Consider the following 23,562-nt stretch of genomic DNA (forward strand, 5'->3'; position numbering starts at 1 on the left):
GATTATTGAATTTAGCGATCATCATGTTCTATATGTGTTCACTATCACACACTATAAATGTTAAAGTAGGCCTACAGGTTTAAATATTTACATCCCAAGCATTTTAGAAAGACCACAAGCTTAAGGCAACGCACATCGATTCCCCATCCCTTTACAGCATCATGCAACTTGCCTTTGATCCCACAGGGGGCGCTGAGGAGGACCCAGGGCAAGTCTCTCTGGGTGCTTTTCTGTCCTGCGTTTATTTTCCTTGCTGTCATTTAAAGAAGCAGCAGCCAAATGGATAATGTTTGATCAAATACGTACCTATTAGTTCTAAAGGTCACGAAGGTCTGTTTCACTTAGTCTCGAGCTTTGTGATTAATAATGTTCAGTTTACCACCGAATAATTGGAAATCACTGGGCACAAAGGGCGACTACACTCCCAGGCCAACCGAAGAGGCATAAACGCAGTAAGTAACGGGCATGCGTTTGAAAATGTACTTTGGAGTATTTTAGACATGCAGCTACGCCGGCAACAAGACTCATCCCAGGAGAAAACGGAGGCTATAGACTGACAGGCGTCTCAGCACATCGTTTATGTCCGTACTTCCTATCATCATCTGGCTGTTTGTTGTGGTTTCTCGTTGTTAATTAATGCTACTGGCATTAAGGTCAAATCAGTTCAAAGCGCTGACCTTTACACTTTATTTACAATGCCGCAAGTTTATTGATGTGATCATTCGGTTGTTTCAATGCAGAATTCCCGCGATTAATCGACATCGCCCAGGAGGGATTAATTTCCAAGTAAAAATTGGCTCGCCTTTTTTATGCTTTGAACATTTCGCTCAATTAGAGTGTTACACGATACTCGCTATAGTACTGAGACAATCAGAGCGTGGACAAACCTCCCTTTTCTTGCAGGGTCCTATTGACGGCGCACAGAAACTTCTCCTCCTGGCGCTCGAAGGATGCTCCCGCACTGCGCCCAGTCCTGCCTCATGTCACCGTGTCACCCAACTCAACTTTAAGAGCAGAGGGCAGGTCCGATTTAAGCCTTTCCCAGACTACCGATAAGAAGGAGATTTTTTTTGCCACTCTTTCTAATCCGCAAGTGAACATGTCTGCAGAGGAGGCGTACGTGGCGCGGCCGTTCAGGCTGATCGCGCTGTTTTGCGCTTTCCTCGCCCTGTGTCTGGACGCCGTGGCTCTGTGGAGCCCCTCCTGGGTGACCGCCGAGAGCTTCTCGCTGTCGCTGTGGGAGTCTTGCAGGAGAACCGCGTCCGCCTGGCGCTGCACCTCCACGCTCAGATCCGGTACAGCGCTCACCTCCATATCGCACACCTCACTCGTAGTTAATGTTGCTCGAGATAATACCTTATTGACCAGACTTCAGTCTGGCTGCTGTAAATCCCTTATAGCTGATTCCTGTTACTGTTGCACTGGATTCCGAAAATTAGCCTATGTAGGTGTCACCGTGAGATATTGTCCGTAATATGCAGATTATTTACGTGTCAGCCTCAGTTAGGCATCGAACAAACTTTTTTTTTTTTTTTTTGCATAAAGGTTTGCCAAAGATTTACTTGGTTACAGACCAAGCTAAACCTGTTTTTATTTAATATACATTTGATCTTATGGTTTTGTGGATTTTAGTATTTTGTACAGTTCTAGTCCAACAGCGATATTTCGAGTGTTTTTCTTGTTTCTCAGCCCCGGCTTCGACCGTGTCCCGATTTGCACGGGGTCCTGAATTCCCACAAACACAGATCAGTTTCATACTTAATAGGATCAGCGCTGCTGCGTCAAACGCGATGCCGATCCTGCGTGTTTACAAACGAGAACCGAGAGAGATTAAGCTTTCCTGTGGATTTAATATATGGCACTTGAGATTAAACGGAGTGGTGCCTTTATGTATGAGGAACTAAGAATTGATCCTATTTACCCCAAAGAACTGTCTGAGTCCTCAACGGAGCTTATTATAATGAGTGTCACACTCACCAGCTGCAGCACGGTAACGTAATCAGAACATACATTGTTGAACAGAATGACTGCACTGTTCTGATGTGACGACATAGGGTCACATGTCCTCGTTTAATATAGAATGGTAATGGGGCAGCCCCTCACTCTGATCCAGTGGAGTTCCCTGGCCATGCTTCAGGACAAGGGACCGGCCCCCACCAAGGGAATCAGGTGGATGAGGCCCAGTGGAGTCTGTGAAAGCCCCGTCACCCCCCCCCTACCATTACCCAAAGAGGGAGCGTCTTCCTTCCCACTGTCCTTTCTGTTCTCTGTGTCACCTCCTCTGGTTTTGTCTACCTGTTTCCCTTGGGGAAGGGGCGTGGGCCCCTGGGTGTACCCTGGGAAATGGGGGGGGGGGAGGGGAGGAATCCTGTCCAGGGACAACTTTCAGCTCTCATGGTGTCCGATGAAAGGGCAAATAATGGAATCATTCAGCAAAACAATGGTGGGGTGGGGGTTTAGTGACTGAAGAATGTTCAGGAATATTGAGGCCAACTAGCAATTGCCTTTGAGAGAACCCCCCCCCCCACGGCCTGAAATAAATGAGAGGAGCATGAGAGAAACGGAGCAGGGAGGAGAGAGATCATTACCGTGGAGAGTCACCTGGCCAGCAGCACTGGGAGGCAGCCCAGAGTCGAATGGGGGCTCCGGGTGGAGAGGGAGGGGGGGGCAGGGTGCCTGTGAGCTTGGTCCGAGAGGAGCTGGGAGATTCAGGCGCGTCGCGCTTATTATTGTTTATGGGAACAAAGTGTCTGTTTGCGAAAGATTAGCGGCGCTGAAGCTGGTGATGTTGTGCGGCATCAATCTGCCAGGAGAAAGGAAGTACAGAGGAGGGTCACTAACTGGACCTCAGAGACGGGATGCCGCGTGTTTAGGAAGGTCTGATACACAGTGATGATGGAGACCAGCGTGGTCCAACATTCTCAGACTGAGAGCTATACATCACCGGGTCGCCGATCGTGGGCATTTAAGGTGTAACGAAGGTGGTCTTGCATGAAGGCAACTTCATTGTATCCGCATGTTCTTTCGCAGACTGGCAGGTGGCCACCCTGGTGCTGCTCCTGGGGGGGTCTGCGATGACCCTGTCGGCCTTCATCGTCGCCCTGATCTCGCTGTGCCGGGGCACTCACAGGAAGTGCTGTCGCACGGTGGCCGTCTTCCTCTTCACCGCAGGCAAGGCCTTGCCCGTTCCTCACCTTCTCGTGTTCGTATCTTTGTCCTTCTCATGCTCCTTGAGCTTGACAACATTTCTGCACAGTGTCACCGCAGCCCTGGTCTCCAGCTTCATTGCACCAGGCTTAATGAGCATGGCGTACCTTCTCCCGAGGGGTTAGAGACAGAGCCAACGGATCTGCTGAGGTGCGGAAAGCAGATGTCTTACAAGGAGCGTGACGTCTGACACGAGCATGGGGTCTGGTGTCCTAAGCTGCCATCACATGTGTATTAATTGGAGTGTCACTTAATGAAAGACCCTAATTACCTGTCTCAGGAGTGTCAGACAGGGCCCACTGAGTGCTGACAATTACGCTGGTCACTTTTCCCCTCTACAGACTGAAGGAATTAGTGTCTCAGTGTAACTCTGCCGAGGATATAGCTGCAGTTGAGTTGCTAATAATTGATAATGCCCTGATCTTGAGTCGATTGGCAGCTCTCTGTACTCCTTGGGAATGGTTTAACGTTGCCCTTGTTGTCTGGTCACACCGAAGATGACGGGTGACGGGCACATCGTACCCCAGCGCCCCCAGAGCAAATGGCGTCCGTACCGAAAGGTAGACGCCGATTCTTGCTTTAAGGTGTTTCGGCATGGAAGCAGTATTTTCTTTCGCTCTCTCCCCCGAGGGATTCGCTCCTGCCGTGTAACTTTCCCGCATCTCCTCCCACGTCGGCTTCTCCGCCCCGCAGTGCTGGAGCAGAGCCAGACGGCGTGGCCCAGTACAGCTCGAGAGACAGATTTGGGAAAACATGCAAATACTGGTAGCTTAAATGAACCGGACATCAAGAAATCACGGCCGGCCTCGCATCAGTTACTCCGAAGTGTTTTACTTTCATGTTGGATCTGACGCAGGATGGGAGGTTCGGAAAGAAGTTAATTGGTTTGAATTTTGAATTTTTGCTTAGTTTTTTTGTTCCTGGTGCCTTTCCACCCGCAGTCAGTCGTAGCTCTTTACGTACATCAGCGGTAACGTGAATCACTGACGGTCAGTGACGTGTGCTGATCCCACCAGGTGTGCGGCAAACCGGCCAATAAAAAAGTGCTGACGGGCTGGAAGAGCCAAATTTTTTTTAGAAACCTGGGTGAAGGAACAGCACCTTCCTGCTGACCGACTCACATTCCTGTACATCAGCTGTATCCATGGTTATACTGAAAAATATTATGAATTAACGTTTATCTGTCTCACATTTTTGTCTCTCACGAGCCTGACTGACAGCTGCCTGGTATGTGGTTTTTACACTGGGAAGACAGATGGCAGTGAGAATGCCCCCCCCCCTGCGCTTTTGAGGGGGGCTGTAACGCCTGCTGATGTGTGAGAATTCTCCACTGCTCTCCAGGAGGGCAAAAGGCTCACCTGGTATTTTCATCCTAGGATTCTCAGTCTCAGAGTATGATTCACATTATGATGCGTTTTATAGATGCAACCATAAGCAAATGACCTGTTTTTTTTTTAAATTTTATCCACACCTTAATCTGATTGGAGGGTGTTTGGGGGGCATGCCTAAGAAGGGTTGACTTGATTGGAGGGTGGCTGGGGGGCATCTACTGTTCAGGTGGCCACTCTAAATATAGTTTCTAAAGTAGATTTTCTATTTGTGGTAATCTGTGCCTTCCCCCGCCCCCCCACAGTCGTCCTCCAAGCCTGCGCACTGGTCCTGTACCCCATCAAGTTCATCGACGGCACGGTCCTGCAAACCTACCACGAGTTCAACTGGGGCTACGGCGTGGCCTGGGGGGCCACCGTCTTCATGCTGGGCGGCGGCGTCCTCTTCTGTGTGCGGCTGGGCGCGTACGAGCCCCCCCTTTACTGAGCCGTACTTTATGCAGCCGCACCCATGTCATTCCACCTTCCTTTTAAACTGAAGAGGCCGGTCTGCTCACTATTCTGAGCTGCGGTTACTGGCTGCCCAGTGCACAGGACAGAGGATGAGGAGGAGGGAGATTCTGAGCCCCCGCTCCCTCTGGGGCTGGGATTGGCCCTCCAGGTGAAGAGCAGATGCCCGGCACCCTCTCTAGGACGCCTGTAATCCCATCAGCAACAAACGGCGTTTTTGTTCTGCTATGTTTTTTCATTAATGTCTGAGTTGACGTAGCGACTTCTGATATCTTTAGTCTTTCCCCCCTCATCTCCAGCACCTGCTGTCAGAGTTTCTGTAGCGGCGGCAGGCCTGTGCAGGCAGACGGAAGGATGTGTGCGATCGACGGCCATTCATCTTTCTCACACACCCTGTGAATGACAATAAAATGTTCAGATGCTGTGTGTGTGTGTGTGTGTCTGTGTATTTTTCAGTAGAGATTTTATTTCAGTGTATGTCATATTTCTTCTGTAAGTAGATCTTCCAGCAATCTCCCCCCCCCCCTCCTCCCCCCCACAGGTCTCCAGAGTGCTTATTTATTTCACTTATTTATAAAGGAGCTTTTAAGTAAGACAATCCTACCCAAAATTGTAATGCTGCACCGAAGACCTCAAATCGAGCAGATCTGTAGAACACAGATGATCGACTCAGTCTGACGCTCTGCGAGTTGTTTTAATCCTGGTTTGATTCTGGGTCAGGACCAGAACCGGGGAACGTTTGAGGATCCACCCTGATACATCCTGGAGCAGGACCCCCCAGGAGAGGTGAATGCGTGGCTGGGAGAGGATGCATCATGGTGGGGCAGCCAAACACCCCCCCCAGGCAGGACGTCCTGCCAGAACCTGCAAGGTGGTCCCAGCTGGTGGAGATGACAGCACAGTACCGCCGCTTTGGGTCTGATCCGAAATTGGATTTGGCAGATTCCCCCACGGCTGGGATTTAATTGGGTCTTTTTTTTCCTTCCCGGTCTGTCAGGGTGTCGATGTAGATAGAGACGACTTTCTGATTTCTTCAAACAGGATGAGCAGAGAACTAAATAAACCAAATACAGCCCCATCGCCCCCCCCCCCCCCCCCCCCCGAATCCTAGTGGCGGACACGCCCTGACCCCTCCCTCACAGAAAGGCAGAAAGGTAAGATGCACTATTCTTCTTGAACGCGAACTAGCACTGCAACTGGGTCAGAATGAGACGCATTCAGGCACGGCTGTGAGTCCCGGGGGGAGGGCTTGGCGGGAGCGAGGGGGCAGGCCGGGCACTTCTCTGGGGTTCGAGTGGCAAGAAAGCAACTAAATTTTTAAAGACACACAGACTGGCTCAGATGTTGGAAACTTCCAGAAATAGTAGTGGATGGACGCTGCCTGTGCTGCTGGACTGACGATCTCGTTACAGATAATTAAGCAGATAATTCAAGTTTGATATGTATATATGACAGTATCCTTATTCAGTTCTCTTGAATTTTATTGCTTAATGGTTAAAAATCCCCTGAAGGGGGCTTTGCTTATGCCAACAGCCCCCCCCCCCCCCCCAGGACAAAACTGAATCAGACTTAGAAAGACAGGGGTGCAGGGAGGAGAAGGAGACCAAATGTCAGCTTTTAGGCTTCACACAGGATTCCCGGCTCACCTCGGGTGAGAGTTGCATTTGGTCCTGGGGGGTGAGGTGTGGCGGGGGGCCATCCCAGAGATCGCTTAGCTCCTCTCCTGGTCATTTGTCCACGTCGAGCTGGACAGATCTAGCAGCCCTGAGACACCAAGCCTGGGGGGGGGGGGGTGTTATTCCTCTTTTCTTACCATAGTGGCCCCATTAAGCAAAATGCTAACATGAACACAAACTAAAAGGTGGCACTTGTCTTAATGGCCAAGACAAACAGAGATCAGCAATGGGGCAGCACACTCTGAAAGCAGCGCTGCCGTTCAGGTCCTCCAGGGCGGCGCCAGAGCGCCGGGGTACAGGTTCTGCCCCCTGCAGGCAGTAACGGGGCTGTCCCTGCTCCACAGGCCACCGCAAGGACAGATTCCAGTTACTGACCACCGGGGGCAGGGGCCCAAAGCCGCAATCCAGTTTCCCGACATCTTTTCCCAGAATGCACTGCGAAATGGGTCGTAACTTCATGGTGTCAGAATAAACCTTGAGAAACACGTTCATTAACATCGACATCGAATCTGCTGTTACAAAGGGGCCTAATAGCAAACGACTCCTCCAGAAATTTCTGTATGAAAGGGTTTTATTGGATAAAAATATTTCTAAGCAATTATGCTACTAATGACAGTGATAATAATATGAATATCTGTACACTTCAAAACATATGAGACAACGGTATTTAAATTAAACTAAGTTACAAGCAATGTCTATATTTCACAATGTGAAAACCTCCTAAAAGCAACGGATTAACGCAGAATAGTCAGCAGGTGCGCTGGATAAAGCGCGGCGTACCTTACCTTCTGCTGGACAGGAGGCACACACATCGCCAGCTCTGACATACTGACACGCGTTCGATCCCAGGTTCCTGCCTTTAAGGTATTGAACATTAACCTGAGATGACTGGGGGGGGGGGGGGATGCATGTGTACTCACCATTGGCTCCCTGGGCTTGTGTTTCCCAAACACCCAGTGAATGAGAACTCTTCCTGCACAATGGCAACAGACACCTTGGCATTTGCGATGGCGGCATTTGCGACGACTTCATTTGTGGCGACTGCATTTATGACAGTTGTGTTTGTGACAAATGCATTTGCGATGACTATGTTTGCAATGACTGCTTTTGCGATGACTGTGTTTGTGATGACTGCTTTTGTGATGACTGTGTTTGTGATGACTGCGTTTGCCACAAGTGCATCTGTGACAACTGTGCTTGCGATGACTGCATTTGCGACAGCTGCGTTTGCGATGACTGCGTTTGTTACAGCTATGTTTGCGATGACTGTGTTTGCAATGACTGCATTTGGTACGACTGCATTTGTGACGACAGTCTTTGCGATAGCAGAGCTTGCGATGATTGCATTTGTGATGACTGCTTTTGTGACGACTGCTTTTGTGATGACTACATTTGTGACAAATGCATTAGTTCTACACTCCCCAGCACACACCAGCATGCAGGCGTGTCATGGCGGCGGTTGGCATGGTGATGCAGAATGCAAAGCACCCGAAATAGGTCTGTATTTATGAAGTAAAGGAAGGTGACAACAGTCAAGGCAGTATGAGTCACTGTAGTATGTGCAAAAGCATTCGGAGTTCTTTAGCGACATTCCTCATCATTCCTCAAGTCCGGAACAGCTCATCACGAGCCTTTGTGCGCTGGCGTGTCTGGCAGGAAGTAGCCACAGCTGTAGCTCCAGAGCATGAGGCCTGACCAATCAAGTGGGCTGTGCAGGTCTGCGGTGCCTCGCAGATTTATCTCCTCTCATGTTACTATCTGAATCAGCACTCTGTGATCTACAGATGTGCCTGTTTTTGTGAAGATGCCGTCGTTTCTTGTCCAGCTGGAGAGCAAACCCTTCCTGGGCTGTCAGCGGGTAGCTGCCAGAGCGGACTGCGTGTGTGTGTGTGTGTGTGTCTGTGTGAAAACACTCACGTCCTCCTCATGTCTGCCTGGGGTGGGCCAACGGCCTTTGCCCGCACACCTTTTATCTGTTTGTCGGCTTCCCTGGAGAGCTCTGAGAGCTGACCACCTGTTTCTGTGACCTTGAATGTCTCACTTCATCCTCCTTACCTAGCAGGATTGATAAAACAAACACATGACACCGGCCTCGAATCTAAAATGTGGCGTGGTGCTGAATGGCTCTACCTATATGGGGTTGGTGCATTACAATACAAAGATACGCTGTCCAGATTAATCGTGTGTGTCTGTCTGTGCATGTGTGTGTCTGTGTGTGTGTCTGTGCGTGTGTGTGTGTGTCTGTATGTCTGTGCGTGTGTGTGTCTGTGTGTGTGTGCGTGTCTGTGTGTGTGTCTGTGCCTGTGTGTCTGTGTGTGTGTCTGTGCGTGTGTGTGTCTGTGTGTGTGTCTGTGCGTGTGTGTGTCTGTGTGTGTGTGTCTGTCTGTGTGTGTCTGTGTGTGTGTGTGTGTGTGTCTGTCTGTGTGTCTGTCTGTGTGTGTGTGTCTGTGTGTGTGTCTGCTCACACTGCAGGCAGAGGTGTACCAAGTCACAGTGATCACCACACCCAGCAAAATTCCACCAAATCATAAACTTACACGGCCAGTAAACCTCAATCTGATTCAGCTATGCAGAAACCGCCTGTCCAAATGTCCGTGTGTCATTTTCCCACGACTATAGGCTCTGACGTGATCGCTGGTAGATACTGAGTCCAGCTGTGTGCCACTTGAATTCCCCCGTCGTAGGTCCACCTGTATTTCACTCCGCAGGTCCAATTAGCATGCAAGGAGCAGCGCCTTCTGACTGTGGACAGAGCTCCATCAACAGATAGCAGCCTGGTCGACTGTTTTGTTAAATGCCGTAAATTTGACACTCACATTCTGAATATTAAGTGCATGCAAAACAGCTTCTGTATAAAACCTAATCTGATGAGCATGAGAATGAAGCATCATTTAATTTGAATGTTTTCTGATGATTAATGATTTAAATATTTAAATAGGCAACAAACAATATATGCTACACTAAAGCAAATCTGTCCCTGAAACATTATACATACACATACAACAGGGACGTAACTAGGATTGACAGACAAGAGGGGCTAAGCCCCCAGGGTTGTAGGAATGAATTAGCGCATATAGATGGCTGAAAATTTTTCACCAAACCTAAACAGGCTTCTTTAATTTTATTATGTCGTGTACAGCAAATTTTATGCTGTTATCCGGCTCACTTTATTTCACTGGCTTCTCTGGAAGATTCCCAGCCTCTGGTTTCCTTAGTCTTTAGGATATCTACCTTTTTTTTTTAATTACAGTCTAAATGAGTCCATGAGGTTTTTTTAACAGCCTACATGTTGGGGTTGTGTTCATTAAAAACATGCTAGCAAATATATAACCAATTATAACAGCAGCATTATGCGGGCAAGTTAGTCTAAATTAGTTTTAAAATAGCCAACAACGTCACTTTCCTTTCACTTACGGAAACATAGGTAAAGTTACGCAATTAACAGTTATTGACACCTACTCACAATCTCTGACAATGAAATGAACTGGCTGTTTCTTTCTGTTGAACTGCGGATAAACGTCACTACTCGGCGTACTCGCTAACAAGCAGCGACGTGTAGCTTCCGCCTGGGTCCTAATGCCCGTCCGCAAACTTATAGCAGCTTAAACAGCCAGTACATAATTTTAATTAAATAATGATAGCTAGACTTACAGCATTATTTTTAATTTCAATTCGTAGTGTTGCTTCTATTTGTTAAGTGCGTACATGCGGTCAGTGGTATCTTGTATGAAATGTATGGATATATAATTTAAAAATAGTATGATAATTACTATACTTTTAGGGGGTGCTTGGGATCATTTGTTTTGGGGGGGGCTGAAGCCCACTCTAAATAGACCTGACGACGCCGCTGACATACACTTATATTATTATATATTTTATGGGCGTCCACGGTGTCCGTCATCAGCCAAGGTTTGCCGTTATACTTGTGTGTGCGTGTGCGTGTCCTGCAAGGGACAGGAATCCTGTTCAGAATGTACCCCTAACTAGTGCCAAGGATGAATGAATGGCGGGATGAACACAAAATAAAAAATACCCAGTGTGACCAGATAATGCAGGTGGAGAGGCGGCTCTTCGCCAACCATAAAATGCCATCCGATTGGCATTCCCACCGCACCCCCATGCCGCACTCCTGTATGTCAGGTAGGTCGTGTTATTCTGCTGAAATATGCGCTGTTTTTTTTTTCTCCTCCACCTGCATGTCACGAAGCGACCGAGGGCCTGTCACTTCCCGGGAGCCGCGTCTGACTCTTATCACCGCGTCTTATCACCTCACCGCGGTTCCGTGTTCTCTTGTACTTTGGCACATTGTAATGCTGGCATTTTAATGTCAATCAAAATTTTAAAGATAAAAAATGAATTAGAAAAAAAAATAAGAAAAAGGTCCACATATTCCCCGCTTAAATAGCGTTTTGTGTTTGCCATTTGTTAATTTTTACATCCAGCATATCATTGGCACTTTTATTCAGAAGAGCCTTTTGGGACAATGTTTTGTGCGTCAGTACTATAGTTATTTAACTAGTCTTGTGTATTTAATCTGAAATTGACCACTTCCATTAAAATATTCTTAACAAGAACATAGATCTATATCGTGACATGTTATAAACAGGAGCCTAATTGCTGTAGATGGTGCTTTTCGGTGAACATACGTTTGTTAATATTGTACCGACGCTAACGTTTTAAGGGGGAACAATCTGGCTCTGCCAAGGCTCTGTTAACGGGGCTGCCCGCTGTACTAGTACGCCCAGGTTTGGCGCGTTATTGCCCCCTACTGGCGAAGGGAGGAAAGTATCGTGGAGCTCCTCACACGTGTCCTTGTGGGCATGGGCTAAAATGATGAGGAGGGTGGACTTGGCACGTAGACGCTCCCCGTTCCAGCTCTGGTGAAGGGTGATGCATGGGTTGGGGACAATGACAAATAATAACCAGTTTACATTTATAGAAAGTATGCTCCCAAACACGAGTTCAATACCCTGAGTTTAATTTGAAAAATGTCTCACATTATATTCTGTCATCACGGTCATGTAAGAAGTTCTGGATAAGGCCGTCAGTTATTCACATTAATGTAAATATAAATTTGCGGAGCCAGCCAGGAGACTAGTCTTTATAAAAAGTACTGTACCAACACTGAGGTCTAGACTCAGCGAATGCACTCTGCAAGATCAGAGCCGTTAGTGTTGCCATCAGACTGCAGGGACGACTGGGTGATAGCCCATGAGAATGTGTAATCTCAAGCGGCAGACAGACTGGAGAGGCAGAAATGAGGCAGTAGGATTTGCTGGTACAATGCGAGGCAGGAATAGTTTATTCCCATTTAAGACAGTGACACGCCATTTTTCTTATTCCGTTATTTATTAGACGTAAGGAATCAATGGTCTTGTGTTGCTACCAAGGCCGTGGGGATAAATATAATTATACTTCTCCAACATGTTGGGAAATGGAAAGCAGAATCGTCCAGGGGGACTTTCAGCATATAAACTGGTAATTTGGCCATGCTACGATAAGGCAAAGGTTTTGTGCTTTTTAAGCAGGAATACGCCGGAGTGACTAAAATGGAAACATCGGCACTGTCAAACGCGCCCCCAGGTGCCGAACCAGCTAACGAGTATCACAGGTGGTGTCACGGCAGCCCAGGAACGGCGCCGGGCACGACGGCTCGACCTTCGCCGCGTCCCCCTGCAGGCACGGCCTGCGACTGCGCCCTCAAGCATGACGAGGCTGTCGATTGGCAGCAGGGGTCCTCGGAAGCCACGGGTGGCTGTCTCAGTGCCCGAACGTGACATTTCCTTCCCCTCGGGACGGGTGTCCTTTGGGACGATAGACTCTTCTGCCGCAATGGCATTTTTTTTTGGAGCCAGGGACATGAAGTAACTTAGGTTTCATAAGGACAATTTCTGGTCATTTCGGTCCCATCCTGGCTTTCTTGGTTACACGCTATACCACAAGGACTCAATAACTGACACGCATGAATGCTGGAATCAATGCTTTTTTATTTCTCCACCGTCTATAATAAATCCACAGCCTGCAGCTGAATCAGTTACTTCCCAGGACTATTTTGCAGTTATTACACAACCGAAGGCTTTGTAATTTCTTTAATAACTTTATTATAGGGCTGGGAAATGGGACTGCCAGGGTATTTTTAATAGGTTAAAACCACAGAATAAACACGTAAAAATAAATGTGTGATGGTCACGTGACATCTGGGTAGACATTTACAATCTAATCTTTGACAAAACCAAGGGAGGAAGCTTCTGTCATTTCACAGCCGTGGAAAAAATAAGAAAACACAGCACAATTTTTTGTTTCACCCATTTCTCAATTTATGGATGTGCATCTGTTTAAACATATGCAAACTGCAGCATAGTTCTTTTTCTGTTTCTCGTTAATAAAGGGCTTCTTTGTTCCTTTAAGGGACTTCAGTCCTGCTTCTGGCAGCCTGATACGAACTGTCCTAGCAGTGCACTTCACACCTGCACTTAATGTTTCCCATTCCTTTTGAAATTCACTTGTCATCCTACGATTCGTGAGAAACTGTCAGATAAATTAACGGTATTAGGCATTAGAAAGTTTAACTGCCTGGTTTCTGGTCGTTCCCTGCAGTGTCTCCTGCTTCACGTTTTTCATCTGCACTGCTGTCTTAGAAACTTTGAAGCTGGAAGCAATCTGCTGCTCAGCGTAGCCTTCTGCCAGTAGAACCAGGATTAAAGCAGCATTTAAAAATGCAGATTTGTTTAAAAACATGGAGTAGTCACATAATTTTTTCCGCGGCTGTATGTCGTCATATAGGTACCTATATACTCATATAATAACATGCTTTATGTTCTGCTAAAGGGTGAACAGCTGAAATACAATGGTACTTGTAGATGTTGTTGAGCTCAGTGCCATTGTGGTCAGATATAAAGCTGTCAGTCACGGCAATAAAAGAAAAGTGCTTTCCATTTTAAGACTTTTGTCCTTCGTGTCCCAAATGACGAGCGCGCCCCCTACAGGTAGCACCGACGCAGCCCACAAGTCGAGCGCGCGGCCGCTGCCGAAGAACCCGCGGGAGAAAAAAAAAACGTACATACGATGGCCTGCGAGACACTAACGACGTAAAGTACCAATGCATGAGCTACATGTATAAGTGCAACGTGATCACCGTGGGAACGCCGAGTCGTCCTCTTCAGAGGTCTGTGCAGAGTGACGTCTGTGCCGAAATCGACATCAGGGCCCTCCACCTTCCCGGTGATGCGGGGGCCATCGGGGAAAATCAGCATCTGTGGTCAAACAGCATTGAGTCAGACGCTGGGTTTCGATGACATCCTGCATATCAAAGGGGAGACATTGTACATCCTACATTACTCAGCAAATTCTGACACTAACGAAGTACCTGACACTATATACATTGTTAAATAAAGTAATCAGAATAGTGCTCCATACAAAGTGATATACACTGATTCATAGGGGCAAAGACAGATTCATAGGGGCAAATATATATGATATGCTTTCAGGCATGAAGACACCAAGACCTGAAATTATATGGACCATTTAAAAACAGCGGGCCGCCTTAATCAGACACACCTGCTTCTTAATGTCAGCAGCACACAGATGGGTTCAAAAAGTTCCGTGCCCGTGCAGCTGAGCATTAGGACGGCTCAGATTTTTAACGTGGTGTGATTGGGGGAATGGAGTGGTGAAGGACACTGATGTCCCTGCTGCTGAAAATGCCTTGCTACTGACAGTCATCAGAGAAGAATGTCTAGGAACCTCAAGAAAAGCCCAAGTGCAAAACAACAGCTTAGCACTACAGTGGTGTGCAGAAAGCTTTCTTTGGAAATATGGTCTGTCCTTGAAGCGGTTCTTTTGGCAAAAGTACGTCCTACCCAGTACTAGCTGAGGGTACCTAATAAAGCCACCAGTGAACGTATGTTCTGCGTAACTGTATCATTTCTTGTTGAAATCACTAAGGAGTAGATCTAGCAGTTAATTAATAAAGCGATGACTGGGTGCATAAGATACTTAATGCAACGCAACAGTACACAGACATGTGCTTATTGCTGCACGACAGTTTCAATAGCTTAAGCCGTATGACACCGTCATTATATCTGCTAATTGCTAATGATCTGACACTCGCTTAACATCTTATGCTTATATCTTATTTTTAATTTAAGAAATGATCAACAATTATATTCCCCGTTTGTTTCTGTGTTGGGGGGTCATTTCTAGATCCGACGAAAACAAGCTTCCTCGTAAAAGACGACAAATCGTAATATTGTTCTGCTAAAAACGCACCACATCATGCAATTAGAACGTTTCTTCAATAATTAAAAGACGACAGCCGACGTGACATGAAATTATTAACAGTGACGTGCGGACACTTGATCGCCATTCAACAAGTAAGCACCGTTCCTGCAGCGCTGCAGGGCAATATACTGAATATTGCTGTACCGTATTTGCCGTATTTAAAACTATGCTTAGAATTAAAAGTTGCACCAATTCACCTACCTTTGGCTCCCTGCGTTAATACGGTTAAATGTATTCATTGTCGACGTCTCTGCAAATATACCAGAGAATGATATAGAGAATGAGCAGAATGGCGAATAGAAATAGCGCTATAAAGATGGCTTTGGTGACAGGAGAGACCACGGTCTGCATTGCACGGAGCCCGGCGGTATGTGGCTTAAGAGAGGAGAGCGAGAGACGCTCCGGCGCTGCTCTCACACCCCCTCGGCGGGACCCCACCCGAGTCAAGGGCACCACAGCCTCGTCTGAATCTGCCCTCGGTGCTCAATCGTGGTAAAACATACGACACCGTCGTGTCATATGTCACAAGTAACGGTGTTATCAATTTAATGCTGTTTTGCTTCTGCCATACAGATAATAAAGAATCCTGAATAATACCATCCACTTACTGAAAAATAGTTTTTAACTGTGATATTAATATATTTATACATTACTGGATTTAAGGCAATATTACATTGCAGAGCTTGTATGCTAGCATGAATGCGGAACTGGGCTTGGCAAAGATATATTTCTGATTTTATTAAAATGTCACAGCATTTGTCCTTTAAACTGGACGAGAGAGGGCAGTCTCTTCCGTTAATCGATGCGCCTAGGAGCGCCCCCTTGTGTGGAGGGTCCAGCCTTGTCATATGAGTCTTCCAGTTCGTTTTGGCACTGGACCTGGGAGGGTGTCACCCTTGGCCCAGGGGCCTTGGGATGGGGGGGGGCTCCTCTTGCACCACTGTCTGGTGCTGAGCCCGCATGCTCGACAGGACCCCACCCAGTATCCATCAGCATGGCCACCAGCTTGGTGGCGTGTCTCTGCCCCGTCGAGATCTTCATCACAGGGCGGCCAGCACAGTCCAGAACCCCAGCGAGGGACATTGTTATCTCAGCCCGTCTCCTGAGAGAGAGAATTAATAACAGTTTAAATAAAACATATTATTATTGCTATTAGTTGTTAGTATGTCCTTTTATAACGGGCCGCATTACTGTATGTGGGGGTGCTTACACATCCGTGGACCCTTGGATTCTGCTTCGCCGGACTGCCCAGCACAGAAGGCACAGGGCTAACAAGACGATCCCCAGGATCACCATGATGGCGATGAAAACATTAGTGTTGAGCCACTCGGGCGTTGTGCTGATTCCTGGGGCCACTGTAGGCCCTGATGTGTTCATATTTTGCCCCAGCTTTGACCCTACAGTTATTAAATATGATAAAAAAAAAAACGTTTCATTTTTCCTCTTATTATACTTTCCATTAATTACAGCTTTGCCATTTACTGAATGTACAAAAATACCACGCAAGGTGTATGAAGGACAGGGATGCCTGAACATGAGATAAATACATTTTTAAGAATGTCAAAGCTTCATATATTATTAGTGATATAAATGTCTGTCTCTGGTCTCACCCATACTGCTTCTGGGACAGGGCCTTTCCGGGAAAAGCTGTTGGAGCCTTCGGGCTGAGAGCAGGTGAGTCACAGGACCTTCGGCTGTCTCAGGGGTTTGGACATCCTGCCCTGTAAGTGCAGGCTGCAGTAGGTTAGTGTCCCATCCCACTTGCTTCTTTTGGCTTTCATGCAATACAAGTGTCAGGACCCCCCCCCCCCCCACCCCATAACGTGGGTCCAACATATTTGCAGTACACTCCCTTATTTCTCCTGTGTACCATCCATCCATTTTCTGGAACCACTTGTCATATTCAGGGTCTTGGGGGGTCTGGAGCCTATGGGCACAAGGCAGGGAACAACCCAGGATGGGGCACCGACCCATCGCAGGACACACTGACACTCACACATATGGGCAATGTGGTAACTCCATTTCACCTTAACATGTTTTTGGGCTGTGGGGGGGAAACCAGGGAACCCCCACAATGACACGGGGAGAACATGCAAACCCCACACACACACACATGGAATCCCAGCAGAGACTCGAACCCAGGTCCCAGAGGTGTGAGGCGACACTAAACCAAACCACTGCACCTCTATGCAAGCGTTCGCCTTCTGTACCTAGTACTTAATTGTAGTTTTGAAACTTATTTTCTTACTTGTCATTTGTTCATGCACTATTTATACACAGTTATAATGTTATACCTACTGTTATAATTAGACCGTATTTAATATAAATTTTGATACAGTATTTGTATTTATTTGTTGTTTGTTTGTGCACTCACCGTGGGTACAAGAGAAATGCAATTTCAGTCCTTTGTATGTCCTGTACATATGGCAAAATTGACAAATAAAGACTTTGACTAAACTAAATGATTAATTCGGGTTCGTTTGTTACGGTACTTCTGACACGTGCTCTTAGATAATTTTGAAACCATATTACGCACAGCGATTCTTTCAGGTGTACCTACATCACATCACCAGAGGGTGGCGACAGAGATGCTATCCCGGTTCTGAGCGGCAATCAAGTCTAACGAACGAACTAAACGAATCGGCGCAATACCCGAGATATTTCGTTCCCTTAAGTGAATAAATATAGGTAATGGAATCTATACTGTAGCTATAGCCAGAGGAGCAGGACAGATTTTTCACGGGGGGTAATCAAAAGTTGAGCAAAAGGTCTCAACTAAGGTTAACCAGCCATTCTTCCTGAGGTATTTGGTGTGATTTGAGCTAATGGTTCAACACATTAAACATTTTGATTGTCACTGGTCGACACACAGACACATACACATAGGCCTATATTAAGTCGTTAGCCTTTTTGTATTAACATAAATTAGCCTACCTGCGATATGGGCAAAATAATGCTGAAAATTTAATTCAACATAGGCTTGGTATAGGTTAGTTCTGTAAGTCTAATTACATTGTTTACTCATTTAGAGCACGCTGTGAGAGATCTGTGTTTAGCCTGGATTGTTTTTATGTAGTGCACAACGCTTTGGTTCGTCCGGTACAACTCAGTTCTCATCCTATACAGGACCCGAAACCGGCAACGGCGGAACATGAACCTAATGTACGAAGTCAGCATAAATGCGGCATGTATAAATGCCTTTGAGTAAAATGGTTTAGAAAGTGACATCAGTTATTTTTCGTCCGATACTTCGGTCGGGCATCGTGGAAGTGGAACATTTTGGAGCCGTGGAACATTTTAGAACACACTGCGGGAAAGTGTGTTCCAAAATGTATATTTTCAACGATCGTTCGGGGAATATTGCAGTTTTTAATGACTTTAAGTGTCGTTTATATTGTTTGTGTCTGCGCAGCTGGTAATATGACACTTATAGGGAAGATTAATCCGCATCACACTGAAGCAAGTTAACGGTAAACGGATTAAGGAAACTAGTCTTACCACTTGGGAGCGTTGCATTTTCATTGAGTCCGGTCATGTTTACATGGAAAAAAATCAGTGTGCGTGCACTGCTGTACTAAATGAAACGATGCAGTTTATCAGAAATGCTGCTACCCAGGAAATTCATATGTACTTATTCGGAATTTCTATTAATTCAAATGTAGTCTGATAATTATATTTTCCGGTAAATTTCAACTGGGTTACGGGACGTTAGAGGAAAACACGTTTAGATTCAAAAGAAGCAGAAACGACTCTTGTAAATAAGAATAGCACTTATAAATACAAAAATCACCACCAACGTACAAAAGTTGCCAAATGTCAAATTTACCTAAAGGGCACTGGGATTTTTAATTTTTTTTTGGTCACACATATATAGTGGATGTTTATTAAACTTGGACTTAGTTAAAATATGCAAGAGAGAATTAAGATAGATTCAGAACTCAGACTCTACACTGATTCAAGTTTACAAGAAATATACTACACTGTATAGTATGCACAGAAGCTAATGATATATTACACATTCAGGGAAAATAACAGATAAGCGCCAAGGAAGGATGATCTCTGTCTCCATCGGTGGTTTTGAGCACATCGTGGTGGAGCCCTCTCAGACAGGGTCGTGGGACCGGGGGGTATTTAATATGGATTCGTTAGTATTATCCAAAAAAAGACATTGCATTTTCAATTATTAGATTATGCCCCCTCATATCAAACTCTCATGCGCCGCTCCCCCTTAGATCGTCTTGACATTTCCCCGGCCCTACAGGTATGCTGTCTTAGACGGGTGTGTTGTGTCTGGAATCTCGGGCGATTAGTGACAAGTACCTTGGCATAATACATAGCTACACACAGGAAAATACGAGGGAGGAAGCCGGCGTGACTCACAAAGCTTACAGGCGTTTCCCAAAGCTGAAACATGCCTGAAACAAAACAACCCCTATGTTCGAATTGCCCAAAGCCTCACCCTGCTGCCCGCTGGGAGCACAATTACACGGTACTTTAAGTGGACCTATACCGAATAACAAGGGGAGTGCCGGCACCTGTTTTTTCCCCACTTCAAACAGTGCAATTATACTAAATCATATTTTTTTAATTCTGATTAAGCGCATCCTTTGCACGACAGGTGTTTCAGGTTTAGTGTAGCGGAAGCTAAAACCATGGGTTCCTTTAAATCAGAGCTATAGATAAGATTTTAAGCTATTAGTTAAGTTCTCCCCAAACGAGCTTGTTGGGCCGAATGGCCCCCTCTCGTTTGTAAATTTCTTATGTTCTTAAGAGTTAAAGGTCCAACTGCATTGCCCGACTGTCAGTAATATATCCCTGACGAATCCGCGGTGCGTTGACTCGTTTTGATAAGCAACGAACCGAGACGCGGACAAGCCCTGCACATGCTCTCCGCTTCCTGCGAAGGGGATTACAGACTGATGAGCCGCTGTCGAGGAGAAACCTGGCAAGATTTTTATTTATTTTATTTATGTATTTTTTTCTCATGAGTCATTTCACTTGAACAAAGTCTCCTGTATCTAGGATAAATGCTTTCAGGAGTTTTCAGTTCCTGAGCAACAGATACGTCATTTTTCGTAGGATTCAAACATGGGACATAATTCGTTTCCCAGGTTATGTACAAAGTTTATAAGTGTTGATCTAGTGTTATTATTTTAACGAAAATGAATACGTCGAGTGAATTAACTGTCCTCAAAATGAAACCATAATTTCCAGGAAGCCATTTAACCAATGTCTTGTTAAATCACTACATTTCTATTAAGATTTTTTTCAGATTTTTTTTCGTACCGCTATATTTGGTTTAACTAAAAGTCACCGTCACAGATACGGTAGCACACAGATACACGGACACACACTTCACCATTTGCACTGCTCTTACTGAAAAACGTTAGAAAAATTGCTGGATTAACGAGCCTGTAGAACCTTCTTTACCCATCCGTACAGTATATATCTCGCGCAGTTCTCAGTCACGAAGAGTCTGGTGCTCGTCCGCGTGGCACAGGGCGAGCGTCAGGGGATTCCCCGCGGCGCGCTATACCAGTTCATTATTGATGGTGTTTTTTCTTGGCCATACTTATCTGTAATTATGGCTGCTCACTCACTATTTATCTCTAACGCTGCAAAAGTATTAAAATTGAACCCATTGCATAACGAAGCGAGGCAGTTTTTGGAGTAGGCCTGTTTATTTTGGCCTAAACATAATCAGGAAGACTTGGTTTACATGACTGTTGTGAGAAGTGTGTCATGTTTATTGTTAAATGTTAAATCTTCAGCTTAACAAGGTGTTTTCAGCCACAGAAAATACATCAGCTGGATGTTTCTTGTTCATCACGCCGTTCTCTGTAAGCTCCTGCGAACATCTGAGCTGTTTCTGAGATGCTGGAATCACCACGTCTTCTACCAATCACACCGTGTTGAAATTCTGAGCCACTCTAATTCTCAGCTGCATGGGAACTCAACCTATTTACCCCATCTGTGTTTTGTATTTATGTAGTTGCAGCCACATAATTGGCTGTTTGAAGAAGAAGCTGTTTGTATTATTAGGCAGGGATGTCTTATTAGAAATAATGTTTGCACAGACTAATATTACAATGTCATGGTTATACCTGTGTTATATTGAGCAAAATGATACACAATTAGTGGCATCTTACAAAATTATTAGTGGAATTTAAGGTTAACACTATGGTCCCACACCTACAGGATTGTAGGCAGTGCTTGAAGTGGGGGAAAACAGGTGTCGGTACTCCCCTTGATATTCAGGACCAGGTGCCGGCACTCCCATTGTTATTAAGGACCCGTTGCCGGTACTCCCATTCTTATTCAGGAGAAGGTGCCGGTACTCCTCTTGTTATTCAATACCAGGTGCCGGTACTCCCATTGTTATTCAGGACCCGGTGCCGGTACTCCCATTGTTATTCAGTACCCGTTGCCGGTACTCCTCTTGTTATTCAGCACCAGGTGCCGGTACTCCCCTTGATATTCAGGACCAGGTGCCGGCACTCCCATTGTTATTCAGGACCCATTGTCGGTACTCCCATTGTTATTCAGGACCCGGTGCCGGTACTCCCATTGTTATTCAGGACCCGGTGCCGGTACTCCCATTGTTATTCAATACCAGGTGCCGGTACTCCCATCGTTATTCCGTACCATGTGCCGGTACTCCCATTGTTATTCAGGGCCTGGTGCAGGTATTCTGGCTGTTATTCAGCAGCAGATGCTGGTACTCCCCTTGTTTTTCAGTATCAGGTGCCGGTTCTCTCCTTGTAATTCAGTACTAGTTGCCCGCACTCCCCTTGTTATTCAGTTCCAGTAGATATTGAGTGGTGCTGATACTATTAAGAGAAAAACAGAGGCGCTGGTTCTATGTACCAGTGAGCACTGGCCCAGTTCAGGCACCAGGTGTCGGTGCTTGTCTCCACACCTGGCTCTGTCTGTGGCATTCCTTCCGGCTACTGTGGTGTCTCCCGGTGCAACAGCAGGCAGAGGGCATAACCTGGTGTCCTCACATAGCGTTTACCCTGTGAGGAAATCATGTCTCATCCAGGTACTTCTGCCCTCCAGGTCTTTCCTATAAGAGGTTTCATGCTATACACTTATACTTTATACTATACTGCTGGGATCCTGATTATCAGCTGGCACAATTCCTGTATTTTGAAACTGGGGAGCAATAAGTACAAGCATGTTTAAACAAATTGCTGAAAGATACCTGGATGAATGATTTACAGGGAGGGCACGGTCTCACAAAGGGCGAGAAAGAAATCTTCAATAAAAGTTTGCTGAACACTGGCAGTTTGACATGTAGGTTTCCAGATATCTGTCTTTTACAATGAAAGTTTGTGAAACCTTTGGAATTATGCGGATTTTTGCTTCAGTGGCTCCTAAACTGTGATCCAATCTTCAACCAAGTCATAATAATAAATATAAATGCAGGAGATGGGCAGAGATACACATCGACGCACTGAGAGTGATTAAACGCTGGTGTCACTAGCACCTGCGGAAGAGAATGAGGTCAGTGCAAGGGGGGGGTTGCGTAAACATAAGGAGATTGTCCACGTGGAGCAGAGTGAGCCAAAAACAACACTGCGGAGGGCTCACTCTCCTGCCGCTCTCTGACGCGGTGTGAGGTCTCGTGTGATTCGCTGGAACTCCAATTGACTGGAGAGTCCAGCACCGCCAGTACAGGACACGGCGACCTGCCCAGTTCCGAGGAACAGCTTTGTCTTTAGCTGTCATCATTTGTTGAGTTTATCGGGTGCTGGCCGCATGCTGATTGGCTCAGCCGTGAAGAGCCAGACTGCAAGACTGCTGTTACATTCCTGAGAGGGGAGGGAGACTCGCGTGTGTTAAGCGGCACACTCAGTATAAGCATGCACACAGCACTGGACACAATCCTGAACTCATATCTTCCAGAATCTTCCAGATCCTTTGTTCTGCTGCCATCGGGTTCCTGACTGCAGTCCGTCCCAGTATGATTTTATTCTCCCGGAAGAATTTATTAGGCCTCAAAGGCAGCTCTGTCAAGAGGGGCGTCATACAAAAACTGGCTGGATTTTATTTTTCTGGAACTGGAAATTGAAAGTAAATTGCCTTTCGATTATATTTGCTCTAATCTTCTTCAGCTGCATGTAGGACAAATGCCACTTGTTTTACTTGCTAATAGTGATTTTATAGATTGGCTGCTGATGAAAGCAATCTGACATGTATCCAAATTAATCTGAGCTAGTTTTTGCCAGGAGACAGTAATGATGCAGAAGTTGTTCCCGAAGGTCTGATCCAGAAGATGTTCCTGAAGGTTTGATCCAGAGAGCTTTCTTGAAGGTCTGACAGCTGTGACTGTTTAGTTTCACCCAGTTATGATTTAGAATTAGGAATATTTTTATTTATAAATAAATGTCATAGCAAAATATCAGGAACAAAAAAAATCAATAAATACAGTGCAGGCAATTAAGAAACCAATGTAAGGTACTGCCTGTCTCCCCTTTGCATTTAGACTCAAATCTAAAGGTTTGGACCGTATGAATTAGGATTTCGTCATTTTGTTAATTTGACTTCCTCCGTCGGCC

The 23,562-nt window shown here is 46.0% G+C and overlaps 1 protein-coding gene and 2 long non-coding RNA genes across 6 annotated transcripts; 1 reads left to right on the forward strand and 2 right to left on the reverse strand.

The window, feature by feature from the left end:
* The first annotated feature begins 217 nt into the window (after nucleotides 1–217).
* On the forward strand, nucleotides 218–5,469 carry LOC111850616 (transmembrane protein 47-like). 2 transcript variants are annotated; one of them, XM_023824674.2, is made up of 4 exons: nucleotides 218–452; nucleotides 904–1,295; nucleotides 3,031–3,171; nucleotides 4,841–5,469. In XM_023824674.2, the coding sequence occupies exons 2-4, from the start codon at nucleotides 1,100–1,102 to the stop codon at nucleotides 5,020–5,022; spliced, it is 519 nt and encodes a 172-aa protein (XP_023680442.1). In that variant the 5' UTR covers nucleotides 218–452; nucleotides 904–1,099; the 3' UTR covers nucleotides 5,023–5,469. The 2 variants fall into 2 exon arrangements, with proteins under 2 accessions (XP_023680442.1, XP_023680444.1); XM_023824676.2 differs by lacking the exon at nucleotides 218–452 and adding an exon at nucleotides 549–786.
* Nucleotides 5,470–12,690: 7,221 nt separating this feature from the next.
* On the reverse strand, nucleotides 12,691–15,453 carry LOC140582404 (uncharacterized). The gene is made up of 2 exons (XR_011985363.1): nucleotides 15,203–15,453; nucleotides 12,691–13,974 (listed from the first exon to the last, which is right to left on the reverse strand). It is a non-coding gene; the product is annotated as an uncharacterized lncRNA (long non-coding RNA).
* A 152-nt stretch (nucleotides 15,454–15,605) lies between these two features.
* LOC111850618 (uncharacterized) lies at nucleotides 15,606–19,490 on the reverse strand. Of its 3 annotated transcripts, none has more exons than XR_011985362.1 (4): nucleotides 19,382–19,490; nucleotides 16,612–16,722; nucleotides 16,212–16,398; nucleotides 15,606–16,103 (listed from the first exon to the last, which is right to left on the reverse strand). It is a non-coding gene; the product is annotated as an uncharacterized lncRNA (long non-coding RNA). The 3 variants fall into 3 exon arrangements; XR_011985361.1 differs by lacking the exon at nucleotides 19,382–19,490 and adding an exon at nucleotides 18,500–18,724; XR_011985360.1 differs by lacking the exon at nucleotides 19,382–19,490 and adding an exon at nucleotides 18,500–18,724 and having other exon boundaries at nucleotides 16,612–16,735.
* Nucleotides 19,491–23,562: the final 4,072 nt, after the last annotated feature.

The sequence above is a fragment of the Paramormyrops kingsleyae genome, chromosome 24, assembly GCF_048594095.1.
Source record: "Paramormyrops kingsleyae isolate MSU_618 chromosome 24, PKINGS_0.4, whole genome shotgun sequence".
Lineage (NCBI taxonomy): Eukaryota > Metazoa > Chordata > Actinopteri > Osteoglossiformes > Mormyridae > Paramormyrops > Paramormyrops kingsleyae.